General features: G+C 44.6%; 1 protein-coding gene across 1 annotated transcript in view; it reads left to right on the plus strand.

Moving 5' to 3' along the window:
• The window catches only part of SPMIP8 (sperm microtubule inner protein 8), a 155,618-nt gene that overhangs the window by 111,729 nt on the left and 19,756 nt on the right, over positions 1-24,133 (plus strand). Inside the window, exons 6-7 of the mRNA XM_069217389.1 lie at positions 13,468-13,532; positions 13,631-13,663. Coding sequence (XP_069073490.1) covers positions 13,468-13,532; positions 13,631-13,663 — 98 coding nt within the window. The remainder of the gene's footprint in view (positions 1-13,467; positions 13,533-13,630; positions 13,664-24,133) is intronic.

The raw sequence follows: 24,133 nt of genomic DNA on the forward strand, positions 1-24,133 counted from the left end.
CTCACCTAATAGCCACACACAGTGCCTCTGGAGTTGCCCCATCACATAAGGGATGCTGCTATTCCACAGGATGGAAGCGTCATGCACTGAGCCAGGGAATTTGGCATTAACATGGGAGATGTACTGGTCTGCCAAACACACCATCTGCACATTCATCGAATGGTAACTCTTCCGGTTTCTGTACACCTGTTCACTTCTGCAGGGGGGACCAAGGCCACATGTGTCCCATCAATGGCACCTATGATGTTGGGGATATGTCCCAGGGCATAGAAGTCACCTTTCACTGTAGGCAAATCCTCCACCTGAGGGAAAACGACATAGCTCCGCATGTGTTTCAGCAGGGCAGACAACACTCTGGACAACACGTTGGAAAACATAGGCTGGGACATCCCTGATGCTATGGCCACTGTAGTTTGAAAAGACCTACTTGCAAGGAAATGGAGTACTGACAGCACCTGCACTTGAGGGGGGATTTCTGTGGGATGGCGGATAGCTGACATCAGGTCTGGCTCCAACTGGGCACACAGTTCCAGGATTGTGACACGAACAAGCCTGCAGGTGATGATTACATGTCTTTCCTCCATTGTCGACAGGTCCACCAGCGGTCTGTACACCGGAGGATGCTGCCATCTCCTCACATGTCCCAGCGGACGGTGCCTATGGAGGACAACAGCGAGCACAGAGTCAACCAACTCAGAGGTACGTAAACACAGCTTACTCAGAAAACCATTCATAACACGATTTTTGCCTGTATGAGTGTTGAGCCAAGGCCTAGGTATGTGTGACTCAGTTAAAAATAAAGCCATGTGGGCCCCTGAAATGGCGGCTGCCTGACCTGTAAAGTGGGACAATGGGATGTGAGGTAACTGCGCTGGCGTTGTTCACCGTCGCGGTAGGCGGTCGAAGACCGCAGTGCAATTCTGTATTTGTTAACAATGGACCCCATGGGTCCCAGGAGCCAATGACGATGTACGCTGGCGGTGACGGTACGCACCGCCGCGGACGTGACCGCCATTTTCTATCTGTTCAATCACTCGATACCTGATCTTCGACAGGAGAGGACCTACACTCCAACTGCTGCTGTGACCTCAGTCTGGAAGAGACAATGGCTCGTGCATCTGGGGAAAGGGCCCCTGCCTTCAGCACGGAGGAGATGGAGAAACTTGTGGATGGGGTCCTCCCCCAGTACACGCTACTCTACGGTCCTCCAGACAAACAGGTGTGTACACTGTAAGCATGCTGTATGGGCAATGCCTGTGTGGAGTGGTGTGGATGAAAGATAGGGGGGGGGATGATGCGTGCATGAAACGACGGTGAGTGCATGTCCCACATGGCAAGGGTAGGGATGCAGGCCAATGACTGTGACGGTGCAGTTGGTAATAACTTCTCTTTTTCCCCTGTACAATTCATGTAGGTCAGCGCCCACCAGAAGGAGGATATTTGGTGTGCCATCGCCAAGGACGTCCGGACCCTGGGGGTCTACCACAGACGGAGCACCCACTGTCGTAAAAGATGGGAGGACATTTGCCACTGGAGCAAGATGACGGCGGAGGCCAAGCTTGGGATGGCCTCCCAACGTGGGAGGGGTGCCCGTTGCACCATGACCCCCCTGATGTTCAGGATCCTGGCTGTGGCGTATCCGGACTTGGATGGGCGCTTGAGGGCATCACAGCAGCAACAAGGGGGTGAGTACACTCTCATTCTGCTGATTCAGCGCGCAGTGGAGGTGTCTGGGTGGGGTTTCCCTAGGCCAGGGCGAGTTTGCTAGTTAAGTCCCTTTTTTCAGGCAGACCCTGTGGCACCCCACCTGGGTACAGTGCCAACTACATCTAGTCAGGCTCCTGTGACATCCATGTGTGCAGATATCGGCCATAGCCTTGTAGGCCATGTCCCAGGGATTGAATAGTGGACCCCAAGTGCGCGGCGTAGTGCAGGGGGCTTCTGTGTCTGTCGTGTCCGCCAACGGTAGCGGTAATGCATGCACTCAACATGTCTTTCTTCTGTCTTCCCCCCCTTTTTGTGGTCTCCTTGTACATGTGTGCATTAGCATCATCAGGTGGAGGAGCAGTGGCACCGGAGCAGGAGGGAGCTGCATCCCACATGGCCCTGGAGGGCGACACTACGGCGTATGATCTCACCAGTGGGACGGAGGGCGAGGGGAGCTCCACAGTGGGGACAGGAGCTGACACCAGTAATACGGACTCGTCCTCTGATGGGAGCTCCCTTGTGGTGGCGGGCCCATCTGTGCCCCCGCATCTACAGGTACAGCCGCCACTCCCCCTCCAGCACCACCCTCCCAGCAGCCCCTCAGCCTTTGCCCCGTGCCCGCTCACCCAGGAGGGTGGGCATCTCCTTCACCCCAGGCATCTCAGGTCCTTCCCCAGTCACCCCTGCTGCCCTCAGTGAGGCGGCCATTGACCTCGTCAGGTCCCTCACTGTTGGGCAGTCTACCATTTTGAATGCCATCCAGGGTGTAGAGAGGCAGTTGCAACAAACCAATGCATTCCTGGAGGGCATTCATTCTGGTCAGGCAGCCCTTCAGCGAGCTTTTCAGACTCTGGCCTCAGCACTGATGGCAGCCATTGTTCCTGTATCTAGCCTCCCCCCTCCAACTTCCTCCACCCAAACCCCTATACCTCAGCCTATCCCAAGCACACCATCAGACCAGCATGCACACACCTCAACACACAAAGGAAGCTCAGGCAAACATAAGCACCACACATCCCACAGGCACTCACGCAAGCATCACACACATGCAGACAGAGCAACATCCACTGCCTCCACTGTGTCCCCCTCCTCCTCGTCTCCCTCCTCCCTCTTAGTCTCGTCTCCACTCACACCTGCATGCACTACATCTACAGCCACTACTTCCATCACCAGCACACCCACCACCACACCCCGCTCACGTGCACTCACCACCCCCACTACCATTCACTGTGTCCTCTATAAGTGTGTCTGTGACACCACCTCCCAAGGTACACAAACGCAGCCACACACCCACCGAACAGCCATCCACCTCACGACAGCCTCCAGCGGATGCACCTTCACCCAAAGTCACCAAACGGACACCTCCTACAGCCACAACCTCTTCCTCCACCCCCAAACCCCCTTCATCTACCTGTTCCAGTGTTCCTAAGAAACTTTTCCTGGCCACCCTTGATCTCTTTCCCTCACCTCCCCACCCCGTCAGTCTCCTAGGGCCCGACTCTCCAGGTCCCAACCTAAGCACCTCAGCCACAACATCGGTGGGACCAGTGGTGCCAGTAGTCACCAGATTCTAGAGTGCACCAGGCAGCAGGGCAGTGTGGCAAGGAGCCACAGCACGGACAGTCCCCCACCTGTCAAGCATCAAAAGTTGTCCAGTGCCCGGCGGGAGAGGGAAAAGACACCAGTCACCAAAGCCGCTCCCAGGGGTACAGGTGGGAGTGTGGAGTCAGCTGCGACACCTGCCAAGGTGGGGAAGGGGCACAAGAAACCCGGCAAGCCTGGGAAGATCAGCACGGCTGAGAAGACCGCCATCAGCCCCGCTGCCCCAGACAGGACCGCCAGCAGCAGCCCCGCTGCCCCAGACAGGACCGCCAGCAGCAGCCCCGCTGCCCCAGACAGGACCGCCAGCAGCAGCCCCGCTGCCCCAGACAAGACTGCCAGCAGCAGCCCCGTTGCCCAGGAGGCGACCTCCAGCATTCCCGCTGCCCCAGACAGGACCGCCAGCAGCAGCCCCGCTGCCACACACAGGACCGCCAGCAGCAGCCCCGCTGCCCAAGAGGCGACCGCCAGCAGCCCGCTGCCCCAGACAGGACCGCCAGCAGCAGCCCGCTGCCCAAGAGGCAACCGCCAGCAGCCCCGCTGCCCTAGACAGGACCGCCAGCAGCAGCCCCACAGCCCAGGAGGCGACCGCCAGCAGCCTCGCTGCACAAGACAGGACCGCCAGCAGCTGAAGCGCTGCCAAGGACACCGCCGCAACAAGCAGTGTTGCCAAGGACACCGCCGCCACAAGCACCGCTGTCAAGACACCGCCGCCACAAGCACCGCTGCCAAGGACACCGCCGCCACAAGCACCGCTGCCAAAGACACCGCCGCCACAAGCACCGCAGGCCCATGAGCGCCAAAAGCGCTGATGCTACTGAGGCCGCCACAAGCAGGATGAAGCACTCTGGGCACAAAGCCCCCTCTAGAACCAGTGGAGATTCACATCCACTACCTCTGTCCTTGGCAGGATGAAGCACTCTGGGCACAAAGCCCCCTCCAGAACCAGTGGAGAAAGACATCCACTACCTCTGTCCTTGGCAGGATGAAGCACTCTGGGCACAAAGCCCCCTCCAGAACCAGTGGAGATTCACATCCACTACCTCTGTCCTTGGCAGGATGAAGCACTCTGGGCACAAAGCACCCTCCAGAAACCAGTGGAGAATGTTATCCACTTGAGAGACTGTGGCTTTGGACTCCCAGGATTGAACAGTGGGCAAACCACCCACTGTAGAGACTTGTGAGACTGTGGCTTTGCACTCCCCAGGATATAGCAGTGGGCAAACCACCCACTGTAGAGACTTGAGAGACTGTGGCTTTGCACTCCCCAGGATTGAACAGTGGGCATGGGGCCCCCTCGTGGATTTGGCGTCGTGCACACAACCGGCTGAGGTGCCCACCCTTTCCCTTCCCCCTGGGGTGCCTGTTTTATTTCTATCTGATACCCCTGCAGTGTTCTCTTTGTCTTGTTCGGGTATCTTGTGTGGGCCTCGCCCATGCAGTGTGGGCCCAGTAGTCCACGGACTTTAAGGGTGGAATACCTTGGACTAATATTCTTGGTGTATAAATTTGTAAATAGTGTCTGTATATTATTTGACTACTGAATTTTAATATATTACAATCGTTCACCTCATCTCCTTTTGTCTTTGCGTTCTTCTGGGGAGGTTGGGGGAGGTGTACCTGTAATGTATCATGATGTATTAGTGTGTGTGTTGTCGTGGGTGAGGGTGGGGGTGTTGCGTGTGTGTGTTACTGTTTTTTCCCTCCCCCCTCCCCTGTGTCGTAGGTGCAGTACTCACCGTGGTCACCTGGTAGAGGAGCAAGAAAATAAAGGCTGGGAAAATGTGGAGCTCTGGTTCCATGGCGTCCTGGTTCCTTGTGGGGTGTGCAGAGGTGAGCGTTTTCCCTTCGAAGTCCTGTTTCCGCCGTGTTTTTGTTTGTGGTGAATCCACCCCGGAAAAGGTGGCGGATTGGTTGGTTGTGATACTGTGGGCGGTACATTGTCCTCCGTCTGTCTGTTGGCGGTGACCGCCATGCTGTTTGTTTGTACCGCCGTGGCGGTCGGAGTGTCAAAGTGGCTGTCTTTGTTGGCGGTTTCCACCACGGTCGTGATTACATTTTGTTTTCCACCTGCCTGTTGGCTGTCTTACCGCCGCTTTAACACCGACCGCCAGGGTTGTAATGACCACTATAATGCCCTATAAATATGCAGACAAAAAACTAGTGGCTAGATGATCACAGCTTTTTGGCGGTAGCAAATGGTCTGATTAGCAGAATCGGGCCGTTAGCAACCACTAAAAAGCTGTCTGGCATGTTCAATGCAAAATTGCAGTTTGGTAACTTGTTACCAAATCACAATTTGGCATTGCGATTCAGTATTAGGAAGGGGCATTTTTAAGGCACCCCTTTCTAAATCCGAATCGCAGTGGTATGTTCGAATGTTTTACAACCAAAAGTGATTGCAGAAAATTCACAGGTTACCACCAATCCCAAATTGGTGGTAACCCTTTCGCAAATGGGAAAGAGTCCCCTAGGGATGCCTTCCCCTTTGTGAATGTCTGTAAAAACATTTCTTAAGTGCAGGCAGTGGTCCCACGGACCAGAGCCTACTCTTAAAAAATGAAATTAAATCTTTTCATTTTCTTTTTTAAACGCAGCCCGTTTTCCTTTAAGGGCTGCATTTAAAAAAAAAAAATATTGCTCTATTTAAAAACAATCACAGACATGGTGGTCTGCTGACCCCAGTATGCCACCATCAACTGTGATTTTTTTTGCAATTCGCAGTGGGTATTTGCGACCCACTGGAATCGCAAATGAAATTCAGAAGAGTTTCGATTATTTGAAATTGCGATGTCCTAATTGCGATTCGCATAGAATAACAATTAGGAACTTGTAATTCAAAACGTACGTATATCTGGCCCTTGATTTTTTTTTTTTTTCTGGCATGTGCATACACAGAAACAACAAATTCTTCCCGCAAAATACTTTGAACTTTATGAAATAAGTTGTTCTATGAAGAATTTTGCTTTGTGAGTTACGTCATAAATTTTTATAAACTGGGAACGTAGGCACAGAAAGGGCCTCATGGCACTAAGGAACTGAGAGTAACCAATACTGAGCTATGTAGTTTTCATCAATAACATAACAGTAATCATCTTATGTAGGAAATAAGAACTTTGTTTTAGCTTTGATAAGAAAAAAAGCACATGGTTGTGAATATTAAAGACATGTAGGAATTTGTTTAGACTTGCATTGCCTGCATTGAAAAGCTGCCACCCCCCAGTTTTACACTCCTGGTTTTCTGTATTTCAGACCACCAGGCATTGCAGAGTCACCTAGGCTATATGGTATCATTATCATCCCCTTCTCTACTGGTACCTAGTGGGGGATATACAACATCTTAAAACCAGTCCTTTGCATCACCAGATGTCAATGAGGACTACAATGTTTTATGATTCCATTCCCACCTATTAAGCTGAAGCAGACTAATTTCAGAATGTCCACCTATGCCCTCCACAGCTCAACAACTTACAAACAGTGCAAACAATCAATTACACATTAAGGGTTGTCACTGGCAGTGCCCTCAACTTACTATCAGTGCAGAAGAATATCCATACTATCTCACCTGGTGTCCCTGGCATAACATTTTACCTTATAACTCATAAGCAGTGAGGGGGGAACCTGTGAAACCACAAGGCATCCCTAAAATTGGAAAATCCCTTACAATCAGATCATCTATGGTACCACAACAGACATAACTCGCAGTGCCCATTATCTTATAACCAACGCACAGTACATTTATACTGCCGCACAAGACCTCACTGTAGCCCTAGTTCAAATATATTAAGCCAGAGAAGACATTGCTCAACAATTTCAAAAAGTTAAGGGAGCCCAGGGTGAGACCCTGTAAACTACAATATTGTGTTATGCATGGTCACAAAGTAGAGGCTATAAACACATTAAAATATCTGACAGCTGGGTTCAGCTGCAATGGCAGATGGATTGCCCAACTAGCCATAAACTGGCTGACACTGGCTCACGCATCAGGTGGAATTCTAAAACTTCAGTGAATTAGATGTTTGGTATCGGTGCAGTGAGATGTTATCTCGCAGCACAGACTTATTCTTCTGCCCAAGTGTATAGTTTGTGAGCTTTCAGGAGCAATATAAATGATGTCAGGTTGCAGCACCCATTTCTTTTTTAATTAGACCCTAGGTTTGCCTGATACCTAGTTCGAAGCCTATAGAGTGAAGGCAATGCTGCAATGGCCTGTAGGCCTGGTTTATGGGGTGATTTTAAGAGCACAATATTAGTGACAACAGACATATGCTTTCTCTGGGCTTCACACCCATCTCATGCATACTTTTTAAAATCTTGGAACCACCATACGGGAAGCACCAGAGGATCTCAACGATCTAGATAGACTGTAAAGAATAATATAAGAAAGGCAGACCCTGATGATAAAAGGCATGATTCTAGATACAGGTTTATTGTAAACTCTATCCTCTTGAGAAACAGGAAGCCAGTGGAATAGCACCTGCAACAACTTCTCTTCTGTTAATTGCTATGCAGTCTCTGTAGGTGGCTGGAAGACTATTGTGGCAGATCCGTAAAAAATATTGTTCGTACAGTCTCACCTTTATAGAAAAAATAAAATTGCCAGGGATTCATTTTCTACGATTAGACCAGACATAGAAATAGATTTCATGAGGCCCACAAATGGAAATGGACCTCCTTCTGCAGTACAGAACTTGGCGATTCCATTGTCAGTTCTTGCTCAATTGGGAAACCTGGATTCCTGATGATCTGCAAGGAAGCGTTTGCACTAAGCTAGTATTGTTCCTTGTATCCGAGTACTAGCCATCTTGTCCACAGAATTTACTGTACGTGGCAAAGTGAACTGGTCCAGAAGACATGGCTACCATTTACATCTTGTGTAAGTTTGTCCAGAATAGATACTAAAACTGACTTAGTAAAGACGCATTGCACTAAATAAGAATACAGTAAATAGCTGTCTCCTATATAAGGTGGGAGTAGCTTCCTGACTGACAATTTGCGGGATATGGACTTTTGCAATTTTTATAAAATTTCCATGGCAGTTTCACAATAAACCTTTTCAGCTGGCAGATATGTTTGCTGCTTGTTTCATGTTACCTGGGACCACTCCATGGTCAAATAGGCCAACAAAGCTGCAGTAGGACACCACAGATATATCCCTTTCTGCTCTGTAAAGAGTTAGTGTAGGAAAATGCCACTGTTGGCATGGTTACCCCCACTTTTTGCCTAGTTTTGATGCCAGCTGTGATTGGAAGTATGCTGGGATCTTGCTAACTAGGCCCCAGCACCAGTGTTATTTCCCCAAACTGTACCTTTGTTTCCACAACTGGCACAGCCCTGGCACACAGTTAAGTCCCTTGTAAGAGGTGCCCATGGTACCAAGGGCCCTGTGGCCAGGGAAGGTCTGAAAGGGCTGCAACATGTATTATGCCACCCTAAGGGACCCCTCACTCAGCCCGTAGACACTGCCTAGCAGCTTGTGTGTGCTGGTGGGGAGAAAAGGACAAAATCAACATGGCACCCCTCTCAGGGTGCCCTGTCCCTAAACCACTGCCTACGGCATAGATAAGTCACCTCCCCAGTAGGCCTCACAGCCCTAAGGCATGGTGCACTGTACCACAAGTGAGGGCATAGCTGCATGAGCAATATGCCCCTACAGTGTCTAAATCAATTCTTAGACATTGTAAGTGCAGGGTAGCCATATTGAGTATATGGTCTGGGAGCTTGTCATTACGAACTCCACCGCACTATAATGGCTACACTGAATACTGGGAAGTTTGGTATCAAACTTCTCAGCACAATAAACCCACACTGATGCCAGTGTGGGATTTATTGAAAAATGCACACAGAGGGCATCTTAGAGATGCCCCCTGTATGTTAGCCAAACTACTAGTGTAGGACTGACCGGTCTGTTCCAGCCACTTTCAGACAAGTTTCTGACCACATGGGGTGAGTGCCTTTGTGCACTCTGTGTTCAGAAACAAAGCCTGTCCTGGGTAGAGGTGCTTCACATGTCCCCCTGCAGGAACTGTAAAACCTGGCAGTGAGCCTCAAAGGCTCAAGCCTCAGATTACAGTGCCCCAGGGCACCCCAGCTAGTGGAGTTGCCCACCCCCCGGACACAGCCCCACTTTTTGGCGGCAAGTCTGGCGGGAAAATTAGGGAATGCAGGGAGGAGTGACCCCCAGCTAGGACCACTCCTCAGGTGTCCAGAGCTGAGGTGACCCCCTCCCTGCAGAATCCTCCATCTTGGTTTGGAGGCCAGGGACCAATAGGGATAGGAATGTGCCCCCCTCCCTCCAAGGTGAGTGGACACAAGGAGGATGTAGCCACCCTTAGGGACAGTAGCCGTGGGCTACTGCCCTCTGACCCCTAAAAATGCCCCTAAATTTAGTATATAAGAGCTTCCCTGATCCTAGTCATCAGATTTCTGGCGCCCTACAAGAAGGCGAAGGATTGCCAAGTTGAAACCCCAGCAGAGAAGGAGGAAGACGACAACTGCTTTGGCCCTACCCCTACCGGCCTGACTCCTGCTTCAGAGAACCTGCTACAAGACCAGCGACGCATCCAGCGGGCCCAGCAACCTCTGCCAACTCCGGAGGACTGTACTGCAGCCAAAAGGACCAAGAACTCCTGAGGACAGCGGTTCTGTCCCAAAGAAACTATCAAGGACTTCCATCTCACTCCGGATGCTTGAGTCCTGACCCCCTGCGCACCCGATACCCATGGCTCTGTCCAGGTGGTCCACCCAGCAAGAAAGGGTCCCCAGGTGATTGGGAACAAGAGCCCACCCGGGTTGTCCCTTCCAAACCCCCACCATGACATCTGCAGAGGGGATCCTTAGGACCCCCCCGACCGCGACTGCCCAGGACAAACATATCCGACACCCGGAGAAGCACTGCACCCGCAGCCGCCCCGACTACAGAGAAATCGGCCACCGATGCAGCAACTACCAGCAGGTGGCCCTCCTCCCTATTCAGTCAGTGGTATGCCAGAGGAGCCCACCTGTGCCTTGTCTGCAGCCCCTAAGTGACCCCCGGGTTCCCCTCATAGAGTTTAATTGGAAACCCAATGCCCTGTTTGCACCCTGCCGCCCCTGTACCACTGAGGGTGTGGGATTGGTGCCTATTTGGGGCCCCGCCAGTGCTCCTCTAAACCCCCCTGGGTCTGCCCTCCGACAACACGGGTACTTACCTGCAAGCAGACCGGAACTGGAGTACCCCCTGTCTCCATAGGGGCCCACGTTATTTTGGCTCCTGTTTGACCACTGCACCTAACCCACCCCATGTTGCTGGTGCTGGGTGTTTGGATTTATCTTGAACCCCCCAACGGTGGGCTACCTATGCCCTGGAGACTAAATCTGTAAGTTACTTAACTGAAAAACTGTTCTTTATTTCCCTCCCCCAGGAACTGTTGAAAATTGCAGTGTATTTTTAAAATCGCTTTTTGCAATTTTATAGAAAACTGTATGTCCTATCAATTTGAGTCAAAGTCCTGAACTTACCTGTGCAAAGTACCTTCCAGTTGATGTACCTATCTGTAAAGTGAATCTTGAGGTTCTAGGAATAAATTAACAAAATATATTTTTTGATATAAAATCCTATTGGTCTGGAGTTTAGTCATTGAGTGTGTGTTTCTTCTATTGCTTGTGTGTGTACAACAAATGCTTAACTCTACCCTCTGATAAGCCTAACTGCTCGACCACACTACCACAAATACAGCATTAGTATTATCTATTATTGCCTCTGTCAAGCCTCTGAGGAACCCCTGGACTCGGTGCACACTATATCTCACTTTGATATAGTATATATAGAGCCAGCTTCCTACAGTTAGGAACTCTTTATGTTCATGTCTGAGAACACATTCCTGTTGCTCCTTTCCTGCATCACAAACACAGATGCTGAAACTAATTAAAGATGATGCAACTATGACCATTATTTTCCATCCACAGACCACACAAGAAATCTAGGGATCATCCTAGATGACAAACTCAAAATTACAGCTCAAGTCAAAGCAGTGTGCACCTCCTGTTTCCATATCCTATGGATGCTGCGAAAGATCTTCAAATGGTTGCCTCCGAACTCCATACAAACCATCACACAACCACTCATCACCAGTAGGCTGAGCTACAACAACACTTTCTCCACTGAAATCTCTAACCAACTCCTACAAAGACTCCAAACCAACCAGAACAACTCCGCAAGACGCAACACTTGCATCACACTGCTCCTCAGGAAGTTCCACTGGCTCCCCATTCACAATCACAGCCAATTTAGACTTCTCATGCACACACACAAAGCAATACACAACAAAGGATCAGAATACCTAAACAGCCGCATACACTTTCACCAACCCACCAGACACCTAGGCCCTGCCTCACTCTCACATACTCCCCACAACCACAAAACTGGAGATCTCTCATTCTTCTACATAGCACTCAAGACATGGAACAACCATTCTCAACATATCAGAGCCTCCTCATCACTTCTTGAGTTCTGCACAAAGCTGAAGACCTGGCTCATGGTATAAGCACGTTGGGGACCATACACCTACACACCTGCTCAAGTGCCTGGAAACGGTCTTGGTGATTATACACTATACAAATCCACATAACATAAGAAAGCAACATGCCTCTCTTCTTGGTTGTTTCAGGCACTGATGGGCACTGACTAGATAGCTTTAGGTACATTTGAGGCATGAAAACACAGTTTGATTTACATTCATTCTCCATTTTAAATTGCTGCAACTGGAGTTTAGACCCCTAAGAATATAGCCTAACAGGGCATGACTGACTGAAAATAAAAATGAAACCCAAAATGGATTGTAACTGACAATGCATGGGTAATCTGGATAGAAAATGTACCATTAGAGGTAAAACACAAACAATCACATGGAGGTCTTTAATGCAAACGGAAGGCGTGAGCTAAGAAAACAAATTTACTAACCGACTACTTCCTGTGTTCAGAAGGCTATCAAGTGATAAAATCAATATAGTAGCTATTTCTAGATACACATAATACTCAATGCAGTTGTTTTCATGTTCTATCTCCTCTCCCTACAATAAACTGGTTGGTGGAAATTATTAATAGAAGGCTATAATATCACCATAAATTGCACCATTTGCAGTCCCTGTTCATGTATGCTCGTACAATGTCATCTGTAGTCCCATACAAGTTACTGCCAGCAGCCCGCACTAACTTAGTGTAGAAAAAAAAGCAATCAAAATTATATAGCAGCCTTACACCATGAGACATCATTCACTGCATCTCATACACATTACATTACATCTGCAATATGAGATTGTTGTAGAACATCTGATTGTTGCCAACATGAGATGACAACTCGGTCTGAGACACTCCTCAAAGCGCGTATCCCGGTACAACCCAGTTGCTACCACAGGTCTTACTCATGCACACAGCAACAGCCACTAAAGCCAGCACGCAAGACATCTTAGGAGAAATGGCTCCAGTGCCCTTTGTACTTGCATCTCATCTACCTTACAACATTCCTTCCCAATTTAGGAGCAGCAAGGACTGACATCTTATTCTATCAAAGGATATTACTCTGTAAAACAAGGACGAGATCTTTGTAACTGAAGCAGTTGACATTTCAAATACCATCATAGACCATTCCTTGGCTCATATATAACAAGACACACAATGGCGGGCAATTCCTGACCTGTACTGCATTGCTTGATTTTACACACATGGAGAATTGCTTTATCAAGAAATTAATTCTGCCTTGCTCACACTAGCTTCCTGTACATAGGAAAAGGCGGTTCCACGCTCAGCCTATCTCAGACTTTCAAAACTTTGTACTTTATGTTGTGCATAAATACTCTGGTCTAGTCCCATTGTGCAGGGCAGCCATCCCACACTCCGTAGGAAGGAATCACTATACTGCAAATCATGTGCTCAATTAAGGCAAAAAGAAACTTAATTTGAAAACAGCAGCTTCTTCCAGTTTCATAACTTCTTCCAGTTTCATAAAAGTTTTGCATTCAAGTAAAAGAAACTGATTGACTTCTTCACTTCGGGATTCTAGATAGATTTGTAGTGTACAAATCTGAGAAAGGCTTTGGATGGAGAGGAATGGCAGAGTGAGTGAAGAAGTGTTAGAATAAGGGGTGTAAGCATGTTCTGACCGTTTATATTTGTCCTTTCAGTACTGCCTGCAGCAGAATCCCAGCCTGGACATGTATGGGCAGCGTCCACTGCCAATGGAGGCGACGTAAGTGTTCAAGTCCACTCAACTTCAGGAATAAAAGCCTATGACTTCCTATTGTCTGAGTTTCCCATCTCACGCTCTGTCTGTCCTTTGCTCTGCAGAAACGTGTTCCGCAGTTTCGGCTCTACATACAGGTAATGGCTTTGGGAAAACAGCTTTGTATGGTTACTGAATTCTTAAGCATAACTAAGGAGCTTGGAGGTCTTGCATCTGAGTGTTTCCAGAATGCCACAAGGTACAGAGATAGCAGAGGAATGAAGTAATGAAAACTAGAACTAATACAGTGGATGCATACAAGTACATCCCCAGATGGCCCAAGGTGCCACAACGGTGTAAGATTCCCATTTCCAAAGCATAGGCCTTTTACACTTTGGTCTTTCAGTTGGATGCCCTTAAATCAAAACAGAAATAATCAGCCAACAGGTGCTCGCCTTGCCGGGTATGCATAGAGGATCTTAGGTGACAACCTTGGTTGCCCGACAGGATATGATCAAATGTTATTAAGTGCTTTTATAGAAAGGCGCTTTTACCTTCTTTTCGCAGGAACTGCCTTTGGGATTTAGAAAGTCACCTACAGCAAGTCTTTAGATCTGTTTCACAAAATATTATGTCCTTTTTTCGGTAACTTGTGCTAAGCCACACCTTATTGGAGGTGTTGATTCCAAGATAAACTGCATTTTAGTGATCTAAGTGACAGCCTAAGAAGGCATCTACAGTAGAGCGAATGTGGGATCCGAACCCCAATACTTGTCTGAATCCCAGTATCTTAAGCACCCCAATTTTTACCTGAAGCACTTTAGCCCTGAAAGTTTTCAATTATCTTGCTACTCCCCTCCCATCAATAACTCAGTTGTGTGGTCCCAGTTTCTATTTTGAATTTTACTCTTCTAAACTAAAGTTACCTTTTAGAAACTTGCTATCGGACACAACTCACTACCTGAGGAGCATCTCAGCGCTCGGCACAGCAGGTTGGCAAAAGAAGTCCCCAGAGACTTAGGGCCAGATGTAGGTAGCTGTTTGCATGTCGTAAACTGCGAAAAACGCAGTTTGCGCCATGCAAACAGCCTAACGCGATGCTCATCCCCAAATTGCGAGTCGGTTCCGACTCGCAATTTGGGGATGCGACTCGCAAATAGGAAGGGGTGTTCCCTTCCTATTTGCGACCGCATCGCCATGCTGAGTTGCTTTGTGACCGCAAATGCGGTCGCAAACCAACTCGCAGTTACCACCCACGAAGTGGGTGGTAACTCATTCGCAAAAGGGAAGGGGTCCCCATGGGACCCCTTCCCCTTTGTGAATGCCGAAAAAAATGTTTTTTCAGAGCAAATGGTTTCGGAAGTCTTTCTTTTTGCAACTCGTTTTCCTTTAAGGAAAACGGGCTGCAAAAAGAAAAAAAATCTGCTTTATTAAAAAAGCAGTCACAGACATGGAGGGCTGCTGTCTCCAGCAGGCCACCATCCCTGTGAGTGCATGGACTCACTATGGGGGTCGCAAAATGCGACCCACCTCATTAATATTCATGAGGTGGGTCTTTGCGACCCCATAGCGAGTCGCAGAAGGTGTCTGAGACACCTTTCTGCATAACATTTTGCGAGTTGCAAATTGAGAGTCGGTATGACTCACAATTTGCAACTCGCAAAATTTTACTTTGCTAAATCTGGCCCTTAAAGAGAAGCCATTAACAGTTTTTTGAATCTGAATTAAGTTTAAAAGGTTTAATACAGAATCATTAATAGAATGATACAGGAAAAATGCACTGCTTGCTGTGAAGGCTCCAATACAGGATCATAAAATCATAATAAAATCCCTAATTAGGTAATTAAATCTCTCTGGATTCCAAGTGTCAAACTCATTAGGAGTACTGATATCATCTTAGGTGAGAAAAAGAAAGTCTCAAAATAAACAGAGACTTGGGAGGAAAATGAGAAGTCTCCTTCGAAAATTCAAAACCAGGGGTTTTTATACACAATATACTCTGAACAATTATCAAAGACTGCAAACTCAGCATCGTATTATGGTTAGACTGCATTGGCAAATCAAAAACAACCTAGCTACAATTAAAGCCATTTAACACTACCCCCTTTTTAAGGTATGAGAAATCTTCCACTTGGTTCCTCAGCAACTGCACCTTGGAAGTGTTCATAATAAGAAACATTTCTCAAACAATAGTTCATAGAATTATGTTCTTCTGCACACCTACATCAGAATTTTCAGGGGAAATCCTTCAAAATGATACATAAAAGTTACACAATGGAAAGTTTAATTCACAATACATGCTTTCTAATACAATTTCCCTTTTTAAGCCATAGCACAGGATGCTTTACAGAAACAGTGATGACAGAAGTCTGACTGGGAGGGGGAATGAGCAGGGGCAAGATGAGCAGAACACCAGAACCTGCATCCATTTTAAATAAATAGTGTTTCCCACGAAAATGTGGCATGACTATATTACATTATTCATCTCACTTCTAAACAAAATTATCAAGTTATTTTAAGTGTGACATTATTAGTTAATTGGCACAACCATATGCGTCATTAAAATTACTAATTCACACATATAATTTGTCACCCAAAATTGCACATTTAATAAAACTTCTACACGAAATCCTAAGTAAGGGGGCAATTTTCCTAAGTATTCACATGTGCAAGGTGGAAAAAGGTACATGAGAGAGACTTGTCAGGCACTGAAGCAGACTATTTTAAGGCAGGTTTGAGTTTAACTTAATTGATTTTTGAAGCTCAAGGCAAGGTCCTAATTGAAGCAGCCATGAGGAGTGAGCCCAGAGGTCTACTACATCTCTCACAAACAAAAACTCATTTTTGTCAATGTTTAGCTTGGGTCTGTTTCTTCCCATCCAGTTCCTGAAATCCAAAATACACGATTGTAGAGGAGTCCTAAGGAGCAACTTGTGAATGTGTAAAATTGAAAGCCATAGGACTGGTAGAAAGAGGTTTATGATTTGACATAGTAGTTGAAGAGAAAGGAGGATAGCGCAGAGCATTTTGTGACAAACAAAAATGGAGTAAAATAGGCAAGTACATGGCCTCACAGTCAGAATCTTGCGTAATCCGTCCTGCAACTGGTACTGGTTAACCGTGTTGAATGCTGCTGATAGACTGAGTAACATCATGGCTCTGACATTGCCAGAGTTGGAGCTAAGCAAAGAAAATGCTATTGCAAATAAATGCATTGCAAATGTTGCAGGATACTACTACTTCCACTAACATGGTGCTGATGCCCGGCCAGAAGCTGGCCTGAGTATCTTCAAGTGGACTGTTCTCTTCTAGCAAAGAGGAGATGTGACTGTCAACATTAAGGATTTTCACCACTTCAGGAAGACAAGATGTTGGCCTATAAACTGAGGGCAAGAGTTCCAGCCCAGCAATTGTTCCCTGAAGAGGACTACAACGTCTTCTGTCTTGCCCGTTTCAAAATTTCACCTAGTTTTTTTTCCATTATAACATCAACTACTGCACATGTCTTAAGAATATTGATTTATCCTTTTGTACTGATGCTAGCTTCTTCTGAAGATAACCTCTTCTGTCTCCAAGAAATGTGTCTGACTCAATATTTTGACCTCAAAGACTTTATTGTATTTATCTCTCCAGCAATTCCAACAGCAAAGGTCTGTGGTAGGTCTATCCCAATTAGATATGGTATGCAATGGGAATATATGGATGTGGCCTGGAATGTTTATGTTGACTTAAGAATAAAGATTAGCATGTCTAATGTCTACCCTCTAACCAGACCCTCCTCCTCATCTTCTCTGCTTAAGACTACGGAACTCACACACACAGCACAAATCACTCATCTCCTCAGTGCTTATGGGGGACTCCATTGCCCAGGTCATTTCTCATAAGTATCCATTCACAGGCTTACCTCATCTAGACAAATGCTGAGGCCTTGATCGTGTCCAATTAAATAATGCCAGGTGTGACAACAGAGGACTGCTACTGTTACAATGAGTTATAAAATTGTACTTGACTGTACCAAACTGAAATTGCTTGAAGGATGATAAACCTGTTTATCCAGCTAGGAGTAACAAAACCTCTAGCTCAACTATTGGCTATTTTATGAACTACTATGAGATGACCCATCTGATCTTGAGTGTCAAAGTCAGATAACTTCCCAAGTGATCATAAACAGATTTTAGTAACAGCTGATTTAATCTGTCTTGCTTGTGCTCCATTTGGCCAATTAAACAGCACATGCATTGCTAACAAGAGGTGTTCTATAAAATAAACTCACAGAATGTCCACACACCTGTCGAAATGATTAGATGGTCAATGTCCAACCCCTTAGACATCTCTGCAAATCCAATGTCCAATGCTACTTTAAGTGCTACAGTCAGAAACTACCTCTTAACCCGCAATACAAATATGCAACCCAGATTTTATGCCTCATGGAAGACTTTTCAGTCCTGCTAAAGGAAGACTCCTAGTAACTTGTCAGGTGATCATCAGTAAATGGCCCAAGCATTGCAGTCGGCATCATGCTGGTACTCCATTAAGAATGTCCTAATGAGAGGATATATGAGAGATCTTTAGTCCTGTGTTGCTCACGTCTGAGGTAAAGAAGTCACAAAGAAAGCTATACCTACCTGCAAATCAGGTTTGGTAGAATACTTTGCTTGTCTTTATAGAGCAAATAATGATCAGTTAACCACAATAACAAATACAGGGTGAAAAATGAGAACCGTACGTGACAGCCTTAGTGCTCAAATCATTCTTCTTGTGGATTTGGACCTAATGATGTACCGGTTACTGTGTATCAACATGCCCCTAAAATCAGAGCCTAAACACTCGTAGTGGAATAGCAAGCATTTATTAATATTCAAGCAATTCCACCACCCTGGAAAGGGCATTAAATACTTGAATACTCCCAATATAAAAGAAGGGATTAAGAAGTGAGGTTGAAAACTATCATTGCATCGCTTAGCTAAATGCCAAAGGCAAGACCTGTGCCAAAATTGTCTTGAAACATCTCCAAACCTGGACTGATAGGAGACAAATATGCTTTTCTTTGAGCTTTATAGGTTTTGATCAAACCATTCTACTGCTGACAACCTACTGAACGAGTTAATTGAAAAATGTGCTGGCAGGTGGAAAGAATGTATGCCATCTAGTACACTTTTTCCACATGACTGTGTGGATCATGAAATTCTATGAAGTAAGATAGAGATGGGGGATACTCCAAGAACTCTTAGAAATTTGAATAGCCTTCCGATCTAATAACGGGGGTCAAAGTTCGCCCTGGTTCCGGAATGAATATACAAATTAAGGTAAAAAAAACTCCTTGAGCAGGGCTGTGTCCTGGCTTCCCTCTTATTTTCCATTTATATAGCTAATTGACTGTCATATTTAGCAAAAATGTGTTCTTTTGCTCTGTATCTGAGAGGGCAATCACTTGGTATATTTATATATGCCAATCATACTGCTGTATTAGTTTGGATGGCCACTGATTTCCAAAGGCAATAATTTTGCACAAAGTCACTGGTTAAAGATAAATCTTACAAAGACCAAGGTAAAGGCATCTGAGCCTTAGACTGACAGAAACGTGTTCTCCTGGAAAATGAACACTATTAAAAAATTGAACCAGTATGTGAACGTTTTTTACTTAGGCCTGTGGTTATTGAGTAATCTGACACTAGAGTATCACTTGTCTTTCCAGCTAGCCAAAGTGACATCTGTGGGTTTCACTGTACTTAAGTTTGTAATTCTTTTGAAAGCTGTAATCTTGATCCCTTATATAAAGTTTACAAAGAAAAATACCTCCAATCTTGCTGTATGGAGTTTAATCTCGATGCAAAAACCTTAGGTATAATGGAGAAATAAGAGGGGAAGACGTATAAATGAAATGTATCTGTAAGAGAGTATTTCCATCTGTCTGGAATTTAGCATGGTAGGGCTTCTATTTAGGAGCTGTGCCCCAGCAATACACTATAGGTATAATCTTTACTGGTCCCCAGAACTGATGCTTAGAAACGTTCTCTAAAAGGAAAGAACATTAGATGTGCAGGCCAAGTACTAGTTAATCGTGGTTGCCATTTTTCCCAGAGAAACATACCTCCCTTTTATTCACATTTACGATCCTTCAAAAATCAGACATGATACCTAAATAGAGATTTACATTAAATCGTCTGTATTCATTTGAACATGTCCTTTTTGTCTCTGCTTTCTTTAATTATCGGTTAGGAGTCATTAAGGCAGCTCCAGAAGATGTTTGATGTGCTTGTTTTCTATACGTACTGCTTAAAGTATGTATTGATAAGAGGAAAAGATAATGGCTTTACCTGATGTTCTAAATGTTTGTGCCTGCTGGGACATTAAAATATTGGTCATGCCAGTAACAAAAATGCCAGGTGGAAACCCTAGCTATGAATCATCGGAGATTAACTGGACAAAATGTTTTCACTCATGCCAGTAAATGTAAATTAAAACTAATTAAAAGATGATTTGTGAAAAATGTTTTGTCCATAGCTCCAAGCACTCCACTTAAATCAGAAGTTTGACTTTGGTCTGTCCAACCGCCATTATTGTTAAAGCTGGCTGGGTACAGTGCCTAAAGACCGAAGTGTTAGATAAGGAACTAGGTCGAGTAAGAGTATTGGAGCCACTGTGGTGGAAAGAAGACCAGGTGGAAGGTCTAAAGGAGGGGTTGATTCGCTTTGAGAAAGGGCCTTTAGTAGGTCAAAGGAAGGAAATATTCCCACATTGGAGGTAGAAGAGTATGTACTGGTCGAAACGAAAACATGTATGTCAGAGTAATTTCTAGAAGGAAAGAGATTTTGCTAGTACTATAATAGCTAGATCGTTTCTCATAAAAAATCTTAGGAGAAAAGCAGTGTAAGAATCACAGAAGATGTCTCTTTTGTTCTTCTACAATTTTAAAAACGTTCTTCTGTTCTTACAAGATTTTCTTACTAGGGGGCAGGTAAATATCCTGTGGTAAATGGTTTTAAAGACTATCAAAAACAGGAGTGCAAGTAGACAAAGGCTTTGTTGTTGATAACTGAAAAAGCACTGTGAACAATTTGAGGACCAGACTGGAAATTTCAGAGGAGGCTAGGGAATTCACATGGTTTATGCAGTTGGACAGTGACACACAATTCATTGAGCTTGCTTTAGAACAGAAGTTCACTGTTGAGGCAAACGTTGATTGAGTCATGGATTTTGAGAGAGTTTTTTTTTTTTTTTTAACTAAAAAATCTGATTAGGTAGCTTAAAAAAATACCAGAGGTAGACAGATGTTTAAATGGACAGCCTTAGTTCACAGTGTGTTTCAGGGAATTGACTGTTAAAGTGAGTTGGAACTACACTGCTGGGATATGAGGTCTGGTTGCTGAGTAATGAGGTTGATGTACAAAAATTGAAGGAAAAGATAATTGGGGATAGTACACACAGAGGTAAAGCGGGAGCTAGAAGAGTGGTGGGCGAAGAACCAATTTTGTACCTCATTTATTCAAGATGCAAGCAAATTTGTTTACTTCAGTGAGGTGAGAATGTAGGAAAACAAGGACAAAGGCAGTTATTTCTGATGTGAAACAAAGTTTTGAGGAGACTTAGAGTGGTGTAAATATATGGCCAGGAAGAATGTAGGAGTTTAGATTTGATGATGTCAGTTGATCTATTGAAATGGAGGGGGCACTAGTCTGTGATACAATGTTTCTTCAGTTGTGGGATTATGTTTTTTTTCTTTCTGTGGTATTGGGAAGCATCAGATTAGACAGGATAATTGAACAGTAATCAGACACAATCAATTCCGAAGAAAAGTAGCACAGTGATGAGTATTTGTTTTTAAACATCCGAATGGAGATGTTGCAGATTCTTAAGGAGCTGTTGTAATTTTAAGGATTATAATTAGGGCTGCTGGTTTTATGGTATTTATTTTTTTAACATGTCCGTCTGTATTTATCCATGCTTTTTTGCAGTCTTATTGGTATTTAGCGATATTTATTTTGTGTTTTGTGAACAGATGAGGTAATAAGTCGTATATTTCTGCATTTAATAGATAAATGTGCACTCGTACTTTAAGGCCTGTCAGGTTTTAGCACATTACACAGTCAAAAATAATAAAATAATAAACCCACATTTAAAAAATAGTATAATAGCACAAATACATGTTGAGATATGCAGTACTCTAAGCAAATCTCATTGAGCTTTGTAACTCTCCATGCTGCCAATATGTACGGCTATTGGCCTGAACGAAATTAATCTCACCATGGTGAGTCACTCAAAAGAAGTTAAATTATCTTTATTTTCCCACAAATATAGACAGGAAAGAAAATGTTCTATCTGTATTTATCTGTAAAATTGCAAAACAGGGAACCTTACTTAGAATTTAGAGAGAAAAATAGGAGAAGGTAGAAAACGAATGGGAAAGTAGACCAGGCGATGGTGATAAAACAATAACAAAAATGTGAGGGAAAAATGACTGGGTGTGGCAGGTGTTTTTTTGAGCTGCATGACAGATATGTTGTATACGAATGGATAAGGTCAGAAATTTACTGAGAGAAGAAATGTTTCCTTTGAAAACGACCCATAAACATGTTTTAGACTCATAAAAAAACATCAAATTGATGATGGAACGACCTTTTGTTACAAAGTCAAAGATTTGTTAATTGGGAATATAGTTCAGATTGCAGTGATTAAAGTTTCTTTTTAGGAGAGAAAGATGAAGAAACCAAAGGACATTCAAAGGAAAGGAAAAGGAAAGGATATATTAATATAGTTATACTCCAGACCTAATTTGCATAGACAAAGTGTGTTTTTATTTTGCTAATGACTTTGGCACTGTTTGACAAATCTTCACAACATTTTTTTTAAAGTAGTGGCCTGGTCACTTCAGCTTCTGTTTTGAAAGTTTCTGGGTGATCCGTGAAAAAAAGGCTGAGAAAACAAAGTGTGGGGGGGCATTCCCAAAAAAAGTGTTTTCTCCATGCAATTTCCCATGGGGATTTTGAACAGGACTACAGCCTGAACCGCTAAACAAAATTACACTAAATTTGGCTAAAAGCTAGCACTTGGTCCAGAATGAGCATTTTTTGTGATATGGTATACGTCTGTTCAGTACTTTTAGATATTAAAAGGAAAAAAGAAATATGGATCTCTAGGCACGCGGATCCACAGATCTGAGGGAAAAGCAAGGCCCTGATTGGCTGGCCGCAACCAGAGAGGAAAGTCGATGCTGACATTTTCTTTCTGACACTGGGCCGGGGAGAGGAACAATAAAAAACTGACATAAGTGGTAAGGATGGGTAAAACGTCAACCTAACTATAACGTTCCTGTAACCTTTGATTTTTCAGTGAATATATACATACACACACACATACATACAGAACCAAAGAACAATTAAGTTATTATGTTATAGTCACCCTTTTGCTTGAATTGGGCTTTTCCATCAACAGGGAAAGTTCCTTGCTGATATCAACCCAACAGTTAATTGGTCTGTTCTTTGAACCAGTTTGGTCACTGACATTTCATCTACAGAAATGAATACAGTCCATCCACAATCAACCAAACTTCATCCAGAAAGTTTGGACAGTCTCAATCTGGTCAACCTCATGGCCTTGGGTGTTTGCAGTTACCTGTGTTGTCTGTAATGTAATCTAAGACCACAGTTAAACCAATTTTTAGGAACCTTACAAATAGCATACAAATCTCTCTCACAATGAGTCACAAGCCATTGTACAACTTCTCTGATCATTGGCCCATCCGGCAACATGCTTTTGGTTAGAGCCCTCAAGCCTCAGACCCTGATAAAGACACTGACACTTCCCAAGTTGTGGTTCTCGAGTGGGAAATCTATTTGCAATCTGATATAACACGAAGAGTCTCCTTCCTGTGCTCAATAGAATTTCCTCAAAATGGATCTCTGGTTGGGCACACAGACTGGAAATTCTATATATTTTAAACATTTCCTTCACTCTGATACAGAGGGTGATACAGAAGATAAGGAGGCCTGCAGCTCAAGTCATTCTAAATGTACAGTCTCAGAAAGGGGCATTTGATTCCCAGACTTGTTGGAACACATTTTAGAACTACTAGGACTTCTATCCGTGGCAGAGGATCTGTTAGATCAACAGTTAAAGCCAGTCTTAATCCTAAATATGCAAAGATGGGAACTGAGGATAGGTTGTTAGACTCATATTTCTTTGTCTTCTGAAACAGTGGCAGAGACCAGGAAAACATAGCAATGTAAGTAGTTGGAGAGCTTTTGCTAAGTGGTGCAGAGACCATTAAACTGACCCCACTTGTAGCAAATAGTGCTGGTATATTTAATTTTGTATCCATATCTCTTGCTCAAGCAGTATTAATTTGCGGCTGGCTGCTGTATCAGCTTTCCTTTGTTCCCCTAAACAGGGCTCCTTATTTCATCTTTTTATAATTGGTAGATTGATTTTAATATTTGTTTTGTAATTTATTTTGAGTTTTTATATAATTAATACCCCACCATATAACTCCACCTGTCACCATGGTAGACTAAGAGCCTGATTTAGAGTTTGTCAGATGTGTACAGCATCACAAATAGCACAGATGTGCTGCCTTTCTTATTAAAATTGCATCATATTGTATTGCACTTATAAAAAAGGACATGGGATAT

The sequence above is a fragment of the Pleurodeles waltl genome, chromosome 12 (assembly GCF_031143425.1).
Source record: "Pleurodeles waltl isolate 20211129_DDA chromosome 12, aPleWal1.hap1.20221129, whole genome shotgun sequence".
Lineage (NCBI taxonomy): Eukaryota > Metazoa > Chordata > Amphibia > Caudata > Salamandridae > Pleurodeles > Pleurodeles waltl.